The 14,531-nt window shown below is 42.5% G+C and overlaps 1 protein-coding gene across 16 annotated transcripts in view; it reads left to right on the top strand.

Moving 5' to 3' along the window:
• Positions 1–416: 416 nt before the first annotated feature.
• LOC110492194 (pleckstrin homology domain-containing family A member 7) overlaps positions 417–14,531 on the top strand; it is a 155,479-nt gene continuing 141,364 nt past the window's right edge. For 2 of the 16 annotated variants that reach the window (XM_036951093.1, XM_036951074.1), the window contains exons 1-3: positions 417–670; positions 800–876; positions 1,048–1,105. In XM_036951093.1, the coding sequence (XP_036806988.1) occupies positions 588–670; positions 800–876; positions 1,048–1,105 (218 nt within the window). In that variant the 5' untranslated portion in view covers positions 417–587. Of the gene's footprint in view, positions 671–779; positions 877–1,047; positions 1,106–14,531 lie in introns of all 16 variants that reach the window. The other 14 variants (XM_021566298.2, XM_021566306.2, XM_021566289.2 and 11 more) reach the window with 12 other exon arrangements.

Consider the following 14,531-nt stretch of genomic DNA (forward strand, 5'->3'; position numbering starts at 1 on the left):
TTTATTGTCCCCAGCAGAAGGTGCGCCTGTGTAATGATCATGCTGTTTAATCAGATTCTTAATATGCCACACCTGTCAAGTGGATGGATTATCTTGGCAAAGGAGAAATGCTTACTAACACAAATATAAACAAATTTGTGCACAAAATGGGTTAATATTATTTTGTGCATATGGAAAATGTCTTCCATCTTTTAGGGGACCAACATTTTACACGTTGCATTTATATTTTTGTTCAGTATAGACTGCCATGCACCGATTACCTCGGGGAACCTGCGTTAAATAAGAAAATACCTCTGAAAAACTATTTTGAGAGCAATAATTGGCTTACACGTGCAACTACAAAACCTTAAAGTAACCAAAGCCGCTACACGAGAGCTCCTTTTTTGTTTCCAACTACGTGTAACTTTCATTCGGTCGGCAGACAAAAGTAGGCTACTCAGAAAACGTACTTCTTCTCCGTCAACTGAGTAGTCTAGCTGACAGCCCTCCCCTTTATTCGCCTCTTCGCCCTGGCGGTGATCATTGGATTTTGAGTGCCCTGGAGAACTCCACGAAGAGGGAATGAAATAGGACTTCATACCAGGATCATGGCGGCGCCGCTCGGGCGGGAGACCTTACCTGAGCACTGGTCCTACGGTGTCTGCGGAGATGGCAGGGTGTTTTTCGTTCAGTGAGTCGAATATGTGCTTTTTGGCGAGGCGAAATGTGGTCGTTCTTCTTTTTTTGTTGGCTCTTTTAAAGGAGAGTTCGATTGTCTAGTGTTTATTTCCTCTTAACAGGTGTTTTGTCTTTCTGGCAGCGATGAAACGAACACGACTGCTTGGCTCCATCCGAAAACGGGCGAACCTGTCAATTCCGGACACATGATACGGTCAGGTATGCTTGCACTCGTATCAGATTATTAATGCCGTTTTGGCCTACTTCACAGAAGAACGGGTTTCTTTTGTGCGTTATTGATATACCGGTAGCATAATGATGCACGAAACTTTCAGGGAATGCGCCTACCCTCGAAGGTAACGCACTTTTTTTTTTACTCGCCCAATGCAGATTTACCTCAAGGATGGGAAGAGGGTTTCACGGACGAAGGGGCCAGCTACTTCATAAAGTAAGTCAAAGCAATTGAATTCGACTATATTATGTCGTGGCGAAGTACCTGAGCGCACTACTGCCGTTGAGGTTACTAGGGGAGCAAAAAATATGGCTTCTCTAGCCTACTGACTGACACAGGTGTGTGTGTGTGTGGTGGGGGTGTTCATAGGTTAAAATACTTCAGTTACAGTTGGTTTACAACTAGCCCGATAATGGACAAAAGGAACCTACTTACTCCTTAGTCCAGGGATCTTACATGTTCTGTTTATACGCGAATTGGCTCTGGAAGCCAAAACAGCCAAATCCTATATCTAAACGTGAACTGATTCTCAATTGTGGTATGGTTCTAGAAACATAAATCCCTCTACTTTCATATCACTTCAAAAATAATGTCACAAATGCTAAATACTTACTTACTGTACCCAAACAAAAAAATGTGGGATGCATTCCAGCAAAGCCACTACACAACACCAAACAATACATTAGTTGCACTATAACGATGCCAAACGGTGCCCATAAACTGTTAGAGCCTACATAAATCTGTCCCAACAGCAGAGCTGAGTCCCAACTCCTTACCACTGCTACACCTGTCTTTCAGCGTAGCCTTGTCTGGCAGCAAAACAGTTCATTCAGCCTCATTTACTGCCTTAAAAAAAACGCATAGCTGATATGGCTGACTTGCTTAAACAAATGTAGTTTCTACTGACAATTGAGATGTCGTCCCCTTATGCCATAATTTGTACAAGTGGATAAGAGGCAATCTAATTAATGAGCAACCGATGACGGACGTAGTCAATATCACTATTTGTTCAGCACTTTTTGAAAGGTACAGTGACAGATGTCAGAACATGGGCTACTAAATGCTTACTACACAACATACACTTAGTATTAGTTTCTTAGCTACAGTATACATTTCTCCCTGGCATATTACACCATTTATGCAGCAGCATACAAGACATTTTTGGACTCACCTTGTGAAGTTGGCGAAGCGGTCCTTTTGTAGGCACATTTTGTTATCAAAGTCTGGTATTCTCTGGATTTATGGTGGGAACTCTGGGGGAGAAAAAAACCCACAGCCACTCCATTGAATAGCAGGCTAACGTTAGTGGTTTCTTTGCAACTCTTAGCCACTGATTCCTTCCAAACAACTCATTGTTGAATTTGCAATTTCCAACTTGTTGTGTAATGTTTATGTACAATGGCTGATGAGCACCGATACGTTTTATCTATAATTTCTCTTCATTATTTCCCTTCATATGACAAGGGTCGAAAAGGATTTGCCAGTAGATTGTCGAGTTGATGACAACTGATGATGACAGCTGATGATGACTGCTAGCTAAGACTTTGAAAGTAAGATGTTGACATCAGTCCAATCAAAGCTACTGCAGATATGTGATTTGATGTCATTCTATCTGTGGCCAATAACCTTGAGCCTTCTTGGATGGGCTCTTCTAATATAACTCTACAGCAGAACCCAAGGGGCTAACAGTTTCGAGCTCTAACCTTAGAATTGGGGATGACGTATTGTTCCATGAGTGACAGAAAACTGAGCCAATCAGGGGCAACGCTCTGTATTTTTCGTCTGGCTAGCACCACCACCAAAAAAAGCTCTGAGCTAGGCTGAAGCACCTGCATTTTGGAGCTGCTTTATTCAAGAAACAAAAAAAGAGACCATGTTTGTATGACATAATAAAAATATTTCACCCCATGCTTCCTGATGCAGCTCCCATAAGTTGGATTGGCTTGATGGCTTGACTTCTTATGTACCGTACGGTGAAGTGGCTCCCACAACAGCTCAATAGGGTTGAGATCCGGTGACTGTCCTGGCCACTCCATTAAAGACATAATACCAGCTGACTGCTTCTTCCCTAAATAGTTCTTGCATAGTTTGGAGCTGTGCTTTGAGTCATTGTCCTGTTGTAGGAGGAAATTGGCTCCAATTAAGCACCGTCCACAGGGTATGGCATGGCGTTGCAAAATGGAGTGATAGCCTTCCTTCTTCAAGATCCCCTTTACCCTTTACAAATCTCCCACTTTACCACCACCAAAGCACCCCCAGACCATCACATTGCCTCCCCCATGCTTGACAGATAGCATCAAGCAGTCCTCCAGCATCTTTTCATTTTTTTTCTGCATCTCACGAATGTTCTTCTTTGTGATCCGAACACCTCAAACTTAGATTCGTCTGTCCATAACACTTGTTTCCAATCTTCCTCTGTCCAGTGTTTGTGTTCTTTTGCTCATCTTAATCTTTTATTTTTATTGGCCAGTCTGAGATATGGCTTTTTCTTTTCAACTCTGCCTAGAAGGCCAGCATCCCGGAGTCGCCTCTTCACTGTTGACGTTGAGCCTGGTGGTTTGTGGGTATTATTTAATGAAGCTGCCAGTTGAGGACTTGTGAGGCGTCTGTTTCTCAAACTAGACACTCTAATGTACTTGTCCTCTTGCCCAGTTGTGCACCGGGGCCTCTCACTCCTCTTTCTATTCTGGTTAGAGCCAGTTTGCGCTGCTCTGTGAAGGGAGTAGTCCACAGCGTTGTACCAGATATTTAGTTTCTTGGCATTTTCTCACTTGGAATAGCCATCATTTCTCAGAGCAAGAATAGACGAGTTTCAGAAGAAAAGTCTTTGTTTCTGACCATTTTGAGCCTGTAATCGAATCTTTCAAAAACAAGAACATTTCTAAGTGACCCCAAACATTTGAAAGGTAGTGTGTGTCTGCCCCACCTGCCCTGAATGACGGGTTGCCACTGACTTGTACCTCTGTTTTAGCAGTTGCGCCCGACAGTATTTTTCTGCCTTCCTTCATCCAGGTGTTAAGGAGATGCAGCTAGCTAATTAGCACAGGTAGTCAGGTCTGTTTTCTGTAAACAAGCGCTGTACCATAGAGATGTGGCTGTGTGGGAACCCATAATCCTAACCCTATAAAGGTGTGTATCAATTGAAACTTAAAAAAATATATATATATATACATTTTTATTTTATTTCTTGCTGATATGAAAGATTAGGTCCTTATGCTTCCAAGACTGTACCGCAAGCGATGCATGTTAATGTTCAGACCTAGCGTCCCAGGGCTCTTAACAACCCCCCCCCCCCCCCCCCCCCGTACGGAAGACTCCTTCGTCCACTGACTCTTATGTATAATGTAATGGAACTGAGAGTCATGATCAAGGGCTAGTATACAACGCACCCTCTCTTGTTGACTTGCTTGCGTATTGAACGATTGTGGCTGTTGTTTGACTATTTGGAAAGTTGGTTGTTCAATATCACAGCTACTGCTTTAGGCTGCGAAAAATTTTGCTTGTGTTTGACCATCTGATTCGGGATGTTTTTGACATCTACGACACTTATGATCTTGACGTGAGGCTCGATGTGTTATTGTGTACCTCTTCGCTATTAGATTCAGTAAGGTGTATTGGGCTACTGTCGATTTACACACGAGTTGAGATTTCACACGTTGATTTCTGCTATTATTGTAGGATTTTGAAGGCCCAGCACTCTTGATACCTATAAAGGGAGGTAATGTAAACAATGTAGCACAGGAGAACGAGGGCACTTACATGCTATTTGCTAATGTCGGTGTTCAATGAAGTTCCTTTTCCAGTGTCTCGTGTCTGTCTCCACTCAAAAATGTGACCTTTTTATTTAACTAGGCAAGTCATTTTAAGAACAAATTCTTATTTACAATGACGGCCTACACCGGCCAAACCCGGGACGACGCAGAGCCAATTGTGCGCCGCCCTATGGGACTCCCAATCACGGCCGCTTGTGATTCAGCCTGGATTCAAACCAGGGTGCCTGTAGTGCAGTGCCTTAGACCGCTGCGCCACTCAGTGCAGAGCATCACAACTGGTACCTGGCATTATGTCGTGATATGATTCCAGATTGCCCTACTGTGACATAGGGCCTGCTGTTATGTGACTCAGGGCTACCGCATTATCAATACTCCATGGTGAAATGAATCCTAGTGAGTGACTTCAGCATAGTTGGCCTGTCTGGCCAGCATTTGGACTGTGTGTATGTATATATTGAGACTCCAATACTGAAAGATGCAAACTTCAGAGGCCTGGACCTCACCTATAGCTCTCTTTTTGACATCCATCCACCTGTGTTGTCTTCAAACTATTCCTCCTTTGGGAGTTTGAGTTTCGTACGGCCTCGTCTCTGGCCACACAATTGCCACATGAGTGAGAACCTTGTGGAGAAATAACGTGACGTACATGACACCCTTCCAACCCAATATCCTATTCTAGTTGTGGGGAGGACTATTTCCAAAGGTTATGTTTCTGTAGCATCTCTCAATGTTTGCTCTGGCCGTCACTGCTACTGACTGGCTGAACATGTTTTCTTTTTATTTTTTTTACAATATCAAAGAGCTCTCTCCAATGGAATGTGTTTTTCATTGTCTTTGGACCCTCAGTTCTGGGATTTACGACCTCTCCCTGTGATCTGAATGTCCACTTAAAGTAACCGTTATGCCCTTAGATTGGTGCAGTCTGTTTTTATCAAGTGTGTGTGTGTGTGTCTTAATCCGCCCCATTTCTTGAATTCTCTCATAACACAACCCACCCAGTCAATTTACTATTGTCCATTTTTTTGGCATTCTCTTCAGAGACATGAAAGGGAAAGGGGGATACCTAGTCAGTTGTACAACAGAATGTCTTCAACTGAAATGTGTCTTCCGCTTTTAACCCAACCACTCTGAATCAGAGAGGTGCGGGGGGCTGCCTTAATCGACATCCACGTCTTCGGGGCACCCGGGGAACAGTGTGTTAACTGCCTTGCTCATACCACAGACATGGGAGAATTCTGGTGAAATGCCCTCTCACTGTGTTTCTCTCCCGCTCAGGAGTAGTGTGCTCTAGCCTGGTCCCAGGTCTGTTTGTGTTGTCTTACAAACTCCTACGGCCAATGTCAATCAATTAGGTGCAAACAAGCCTGGGACCAGGGCCGTGACAAATGTTTTTTGTTTTGGCTCTGTACTCCAGCACTTTGGATGACACAATGCCAGAGGACTAATCATGAACACTAAATGTAATACAATAATAAATAAAAAAATCCTTTCTTTAGATACTTAATCTGTCCTTTCTCCGGTTTGTCAAGCCAGCTCTCTATGTCAACTACCTGAATGGAGCTGTGTGCTTTAAGTGGAAAGAACTACTGAAAGTGTACCCACTTTTTAGACCACCAAAACACTTATCTCCCAGAGGCACTCATGTGAAAGAAAAGAGCATGTGCATTCACAACATCTCACCGCATATTTTTATTTTAACCGTCTTTGTTAAAATATGTGCGTCACCAAAACGCAGCCATCCGAAACCTCATTCTTTCTACTTACTAACACATCAACAAAACAGACTGAGCTCAAAGATGATGATGATGATGATGAATTCATTATGGCAATAGGATGGCCAAATGTGTTCCTTATCTGTGCCTCTGGCTGTTTGCATTGGGCCACATTTCATATCCGTCTCAACTGTTACTCCTTCAGACTCTTATTTGCCTGGGCTTTGTGGTGAATAGTCCCGCTTACGCTCCAGGGGAGGGTCCACAGACCCATACGTCACATACACCCCCCTCCTCCCTTTGGACGTCAGGGGCTACAAATGGGGGGGGGGGGGGGGGGGGGTGTAGCTTGTTCGGGGCCCCTTCAGGAGTCCCTTGAGCCTGCTATCGTGCGTGTGCTGCAGGGGCAGAGCGGGATCAAATTCTAGGGATGAAAGAGGAAAACTAGGGGATAAACCCCTCGCAGAAATGTCAGAGGGATCTTAACTCCGGCTGTGCCTATTGGAGGAGGGATGGTTGGTACTGGGGGCGGGGGGGGGATGCAGATGGCACAGCCAGGAGTGAGTAGCAGATGTCAGGGCCAATCTCTAATGAAAGATGGCACTTCTAGCCTCCCCCTAAACCCAAGTCCTCCTAGCCTCCTCCTTTAGCCTGTTAGCAGATCTGAAGACACTGGGTAGGTGGGAGCAAAATGATAATGGCTCCACTTAGACCTACAAGGGGCTTTGGAGAGCTGTATAGGTCTTTCTACAAATAATTGGGCCAATGTGTGACATTGGAATCAACATTTCAAAATGTTTTGAAATAAATACATATTTATTTTTTTAAATTTATTTTTACATTTATGCAGTTCTACCTGTGTACGTACTTATTGGAATAAAAGTGAATTTATGCAAATTTGCCCATAACTCCTATACAACAACAGGCCTAGGACTATACATCCTTTAAAAACCTCTTAAGGATCCCGTAGGATCGGTGGGATGGTTGTTTTACTGGGACGGTTGCAGCTAATGTGACTAGAATGACGTTGTAAGCAGTGGCAAGTTTAGCATGTAAATCTTGGTGGGGAAAAAATATAGAAAATGTTGGATGCATGCCAGCAAAGCCACTACACAACACTAAACAATACATGAATTGCACTATAATGGTGTCCCAACAGCAGAGTCCCTACAACAGTCCCAACACCTTACCACTGCTACACCTGGCTATCATCAGAGCCTTGTCTGGCAGAGAAACAGTTCATTCAGCCTAATTTACTGCCTTTAAAAAAATCATAGCTGATATGGCTGACTTGCTTAAACAAATGTAGTTTCTACTGACAATTGAGATGTACAAACTATGGCATAAGGGGACAACGAGCGGATAAGAGGCAATCTGTCATTTCGATGAAGACAATAATGAGCGAGCGATGAGGGACCTCTTCAATAACTTTGTTCAGCACGTTTGAAATGTACAGCGACAGAATTCACAACATGGGCCGTTCTTAAAGTGTTCTCTCTGTACACCAAGTCAGAACCGTAGGATAAATAAAGGGGGCATATAAGCAGACAATGAAAGCTCTTATAATGTTTGATTACATTCTCTAAAACAGGTTAGGCTTCATGTGCACCTTGAGCCTTCTTGGAAGGGCTATTCTAATGTAACTCTATGGCAGGACCCAAAGGGATTAAATATTTGATGTCCTCCCTGACTAAGGACTTAGACTTTGCCTGTGATGTAGTGTCCCCATGAGTGATAGAACACTGAGCCAATCACGGCGCAATGCTCCTATTTTCTGCTGGCTTCCCCCACCACAGAAAGCACTGAAGTAGGCTGAAACACTTGCATTTTGGAGCTGCCTGACTCAAAAAAGCAATAAAGAGACCATGTTTGTATGCTGCTTTATTTACTCAATGATATATACAGTGGGGCAAAAAAGTATTTAGTAAGTGTAAGTTCTCCCACTTAAAAAGATGAGGCCTGTAATTTTCATCATAAGTACACTTCAACTATGACAGACAAAATGAGAAAAAATCCAGAAAATCATATTGTAGGATTTTTAATTAATTTATTTGAATTTATTTAATTTGCAAATAAATTCATTAAAAATCCTACAATGTGATTTTCTGGATTTTTTTCCCTCATTTTTGTCTGTCAGAGTTGAAGTGTACCTATGATGAAAATTACAGGCCTCTCATCTTTTTAAGTGGGAGAACGTGCACAATTGGTGGCTGACTAAATACTTTTTTGCCCCACTGTGTGTGTGTATGTTATATGTATATGTATGTATGTATGTATGTATGTATGTATGTATGTATGTATGTATGTATGTATGTATGTATATTTATTTATTTATTTATTTATTTATTTTACATTGTTTGCAAACTGATATGTGACACGTATTAATGCCAAAATAACATGCAAAACAGGCAAGCCAATGGTTGTAAGTAACTGCAAACTTTCCAGGGCATAGTCAAATTCTTGTCATTCTAACTCCACTGTCCAATTACAGTAGCTATTACAGTGAATAATTACAGTGCTATTGTTTGAGAAGAGTGCACAACAAAACTTTTATCACAGCAACTGGTTTGATACATTCACCTCTGAAGTTAGATTACTGAATGCAAGTACATTATTTTTGATTTGTCATCCTGAGGGTCCCAGAGTTCGATAAAATACATTTTTATATTAAAATGTAACTGGGTTCTACAGTTTGAACCCCTGCTGTCTCTGGCCCCACATCCACCCCGCCCGGCGGTCTAGATGTGTGAACGTTAGTGTTTTTTCATTAGGGAAGCTAATTATTCATCATGTATGACATTCCTGGTAGTGTGTAAGCTTAAATTGTGTATTACCAAATCATTGTTGTATGTTCTCTATAGTTATGTACTTGAAACTGTATCAATTGACCAGTTCGGCACAAGAGCAGACTTGATAGACAATATTGTGCAGGATTGCAATGCTTCACTCGATCAGTCTAAAACGTTGCACAAACACTGCTGCCATCTTGTGGCCAAAACCTTAATTGCACCTAAACTCCAGTATGATATTATGGACTTTCTCTTGCATTTCAAAGATTATTAAAAAAACAGGAAGTGCATGTTTTTTTGTTTGTATTATCTTTGACCAGATCTAATGTTATAAATTCTCCTATATTAATTTCACATTTGTACAAACTTCAAAGTGTTTATTTTCAAATGGTATCAATAATATCCATATCCTTGCTTCAGGTCCTGAGCTTCAGGTCCTTAGCTACAGGCAGTTAGATATGGGTATGTAATTTTAGGCAAAAATGTAAAAAAAAGGGTCCAAATCTGCAGGGTTCATACAGACATTGACAAGTCAAGTTCAAGGACTTTCAGGGAATTTTTCATGGACTTCAATGTTATACAATTGTGGCGTTTTTATAATTTAACATATAGGGCCTAATATAAACTCAGCAAATAAAGAATTGTCCTCTCACTGTCAACTGCGTATATTTTCAGCAAACTCAACATGTGTAAATATAACAAGATTCAACAACTGAGACACAAACTGAACAAGTTCCACTAACATGTGACTAACAGAAATGGAATAATGTGTCCCTGAACAAAGCGGTCGGGGGGGGGGGGTCTAAAGTAACAGTCAGTATCTGGTGTGGCCACCAGCTGCATTAAGTACTGCAGGACATCTCCTCATGGACTGCACCGGATTTTCCAGTTCTTGCTGTGAGATGTTACCCCACTCTTCCACCAAGTACCTGCAAGTTCCCAGACATTTCAGGGGGGAATGGCCCTAGCCCTCACCCTCTGATCCAACAGGTGCCAGACATCCGGGCTCTTCGCTGGCCATGGCAGAACATTGACACTGACATATGAGGAGGAGGATGTCTTCCCTGTAACACACAGTGTTGAGTTTGCCTGCAATGACAAGCTCAGTCTGATGATGCTGTGACACATCATCGGACGCGAGTGAACCACCCCAGTCCATGACGGACCCTCCACCTCCAAATCGATCCTGCTCCAGAGTACAGGCCTCGGAGTAACGCTCATTCCTTCGACGATAAACGCAAATCTGACCATCACCCCTGGTGAGAGAGAACCGCAACTCGTCAGTGAAGAGCACTTTTTGCCAGTCTTGTCTGGTCCAGTGACGGTGGTTTTGTGCCCATAGGCAACATTGATGTCTGGTGAGGACCTGCCTGACTCCAGGCCTATAAGCCCTCAGTCCAGCCTCTCTCAGCCTATTCCAGACAGTCTGCGCACTGATGGAGGGATTGTGCGTTCCTGGTGTAACTTGGGAAGTTGTTGTGTGTGATGTTCGGATGTACCGACCCTGTGCAGGTGTTGTTACACGTAGTCTGCCACTGCGAGGACGATCAGCTGTCCGTCCTGTCTCCCTGTAGTACTGTCTTAGGCGTCTCACAGTACGGACATTGCAATTCATTGCCCTGGCCACATCTGCAGTCCTCATACCTCCTTGCAGCATGCCTAAGGCACGTTCACGCAGATGAGCAGGGACCCTGGGCATCTTTCTTTTGGTGTTTTTCAGTCAGTAGAAAGGCCTCTTTAGTGTCCTAAGTTTTCATAACTGTGACCTTAATTGCCTACCGTCTGTAAGCTGTTAGTGTCTTAACGACCGTTCCACAGGTGCATGTTCATTAATTGTTTATGGTTCATTGAACAAGCATGGGAAACGGTGTTTAAACCCTTTACAATTTTTCTTTGAAAGACAGGGTCCTGAAAAAGGGACGTTTCTTTTTTTTTTGCTGAGTTTAGAACCTCCCCCCTCCCAAAAAGCTTGCAAAAATTGTAAAAGAAAAAGTAGGCCATTACCTCAATTTTTTTTAAGGCCTAGATATTCAAATTGTTATTATATTCTAAAATATGTGAACATTGCCTGACTAAATAGATTGGATGCCTGCATGGAGATTATTTCCATGTGGCTGACGCAGGTACACATAATAAAACCACAAATAGAGGTAGCATTAATCTCATTGTTATTTTTATAATGAGAAAATGAGTTTCCTTTTTTAATGTAATGATTTGTATGGAAAGCCAAGTTGAAGCCAACATTCAATGTTGTCATCCTCACTGCAAATGGTTTTTACCGCAGCAGAGTAGCGCAACACCCTTCAATTAAAGTGGTGGGAAACAAACGAAAGTGGCCACATCTCTCACAAAAACAGATTTAAAAAAATTGTAGTCACTGATAATTATAAGGGAGCAGGAGAACTTATAAATTGGCTACAATAATTGCAAGGACTTTTCAAGCACCAAATTGACAATGTCCGATTTTTCAAGGTAGGCCTATTCTAGTACCTGATTTTCTGTGCTCCCAAGTTCAAGTAGGCTACTTCAAGCCCCTTGTATTGTTTAACGTTGCCGGTGTAACATGGAAAACAAGATGTATTTGTCATGACTTCATTACCAGATCATCATTGTGAATAAGCCCACTAGGCGATGTAATTTGTCATTATTTAAGGGATAATGCCAGAGAAGCCGGTGTTTTGCAGGATAAATTGCCACTGGTATTAGGCCCGAGACAATGTTTAAGCTAACGAGACCCTGCTGTAAATCAAGCAGACGACAACAGATGATCAACCTCAATTCGCTAGGGATATTAGATCCAACGTGGAACCAGGCACCACTGTCTTCACCGGCATAACGAATGAGACGCCAAAATATTCTGGACATTCCTCGCAAATGCACCCCCCCCCCCCCCCCCCCCCCCCCCCCCAGCACTTGGGCTGCTGTTGCATTGCATGCACTCACGACAGCTGTTCGTCACTTGCCTGTCATTCTGATAATTCCTTCCTGGTGTGAAAATATCACTGTGTAATTAAACAGCTCAACACCAGATGTAATACCACAATTATTATGCATTATTGATACCTAGGTTTTTAGGTATCAAGTATCTTTCTGTTAGAAGTATTAGATTTTTCAATTGCATTTATTATTTAGCATTTGTGTGCCCATAAACTGTTTTCACCATGTAACAAGGAGACACACAAAGTTGCGTAGTTACACTGCATTTCTGACCGCTCGGTCCAGGAGTCCTACAGGGTTAAATGTCTAATTTCACTGATTTAATGCTTACTATGTGATATAACGACAACTTGCACTGCCATAAATGCAAGGACAGAAAAGTACTGTTTTGTCACACGGTTTTGGACCGGTACCCTAGCTTTATAGAAAGATCCATGTGAGTTTAACTACGAACGGTATATTTATTACTAAAATTGCTTGATCAAACCCACTTGACCTAAAGCCGTCAGTAGCTCTGGGCGTTCAGGATGCAATATACAGCTCTTATGCATATAACGAATAACCACATGTAGCATCTGCACTGGGATTCGATAGCATGCTGCTGCCACCTGCAGCGCTAGAGCTGGGAACTGCCAGGGACCTCATGATACGATCTCATCACTCATGTGCTGATACGATGTGTTATTTCAAAGAAGCAACCCTAGCTTAACATCACACTTGGGTGGCTGGTGTTGACATAGAAGATTACATGAAACATTGTTCTTTGTAACATTGTCTTAGATTGACTGTTTTTTAATTTTTTTCTTCCCATTTTCCACCATTTTCTTTTTCTCCCCAGCTCTGCAACAATAACATTGGTGGTGGGGTGGCGGTGGCGCTGTTTACGCCTTCTGCGGATTCCACCATTAGCTCAGTAGCCTAATGCTAGCAATTTGAGTAAGATTGATTGTTTTGTTTCAGTGTCCTATGGGCTTACCAATAACGACACCCTATGTAGTGCACTACTTTTGTCCAGGGCCCGTAGGGTTCTGGTCAAACGCAGTGCGCTTTATAGGGAATAGGTTGCCATTTGGCATGAATACCATGGCTAATTCAAAGAGCAGCATTTTTTTGTGGCAGCCAAAGAAAGGCAGGTTAAGAGGAAGCTCTGTAAGCAACTGTTTAAAAAACAACTTTGGGCTCAAAACAGGCAAACTGAGTTTGTGTTTGCTCGCTGTAATGCATTTTTGTTCTTTGGAAATGTCAAACCAAGGATGGTCTCCATGCATGGTTGTAGAATGTTTAATTGTTTTAGTGGAACTTTCTTTTGACAACTCTTTGTTGCAACTCAGTTATTTGACAACAAAGGGCCTATGGATCAGCCATTTCTATCTATCCATATATTGCCTGTCTGGTAGCTGGGCAATAGGAATATATCTCTGGTAGTGTGAGTGATTAACCTTTAGAGGAGTCACCGGTAAATCGTCTGTCTTACTCTATGAAAGAAACATCGGCCTTGGAGTCACAAATACTGTGTCATTGTTCAGTGTGACGAGCTGTGTATTTTTTGGAAGGAAGGGTTTTTGTATTCAGTTGCTGTCTGTACTGCACTCGGCAAAACAAATCAACACACACCGCATGACTGTCTGGATTGGCACCGACTTGAGTAAAACTTGAATATTTCCATTTTCTGTTCAAAAAGAGAGTATGAAAGAAGGGAGGGAGGCAAGGAGGGAAAGAGGGGTTGGGTGTCCTTGGAAAGAGGGATAATTTTTCTCTGAATCAGAGCTTCCCAGTGGGCTCGTTGTGCTGAGGCTGCTTGTTCTTGCCCCTCAAACACTCTCATATATATATATATACACACACACACTTTTTCTTGCCACTGTGTGTGAACCCTTTGGAAATACCTGGATTTCTGCATAAATTGATCATAAAATTTGATCTGATCTTCATCTAGGTCACACCAATAGTACAAACACAGTCTTCTTAAACTAATAACACACAAACAATGATATGTTTTCATGTCTTTACTGAACACACCGTGTAAATGTTCACAGTGCAGGGTGGGGAGGGTATGTGAACCCTTGGATTTAATAACTGGTTGACCCTCCTTTGGCAGCAATAACCTCAACCAAACGTTTTCTGTAGTTGCGGATCAGACCTGAGCAACGGTCAGGAGGAATTCTGTACTATTCCTCAGTTCAGCAATATTCTTGGGATGTCTGGTGTGACCTGCTCTCTTGAGGTCATGCCACAGCATCTCAATCGGGTTGAGGTCAGGACTCTGACTGGGCCACTCCAGAAGGCGTATTTTCTTTGGTTGACACCATTCTGTTGTTGATTTACTTCTGTGTTTTGGGTCGTTGTTCTGTTGCATCACCCAACTTCTGTTGAGCTTCAATTGGCGGACAGGTAGCTTAACATTCTCCTGCAAAATGTCTCGATAAACTTG

The sequence above is a fragment of the Oncorhynchus mykiss genome, chromosome 2 (assembly GCF_013265735.2).
Source record: "Oncorhynchus mykiss isolate Arlee chromosome 2, USDA_OmykA_1.1, whole genome shotgun sequence".
Taxonomy (NCBI): Eukaryota; Metazoa; Chordata; class Actinopteri; order Salmoniformes; family Salmonidae; genus Oncorhynchus; species Oncorhynchus mykiss.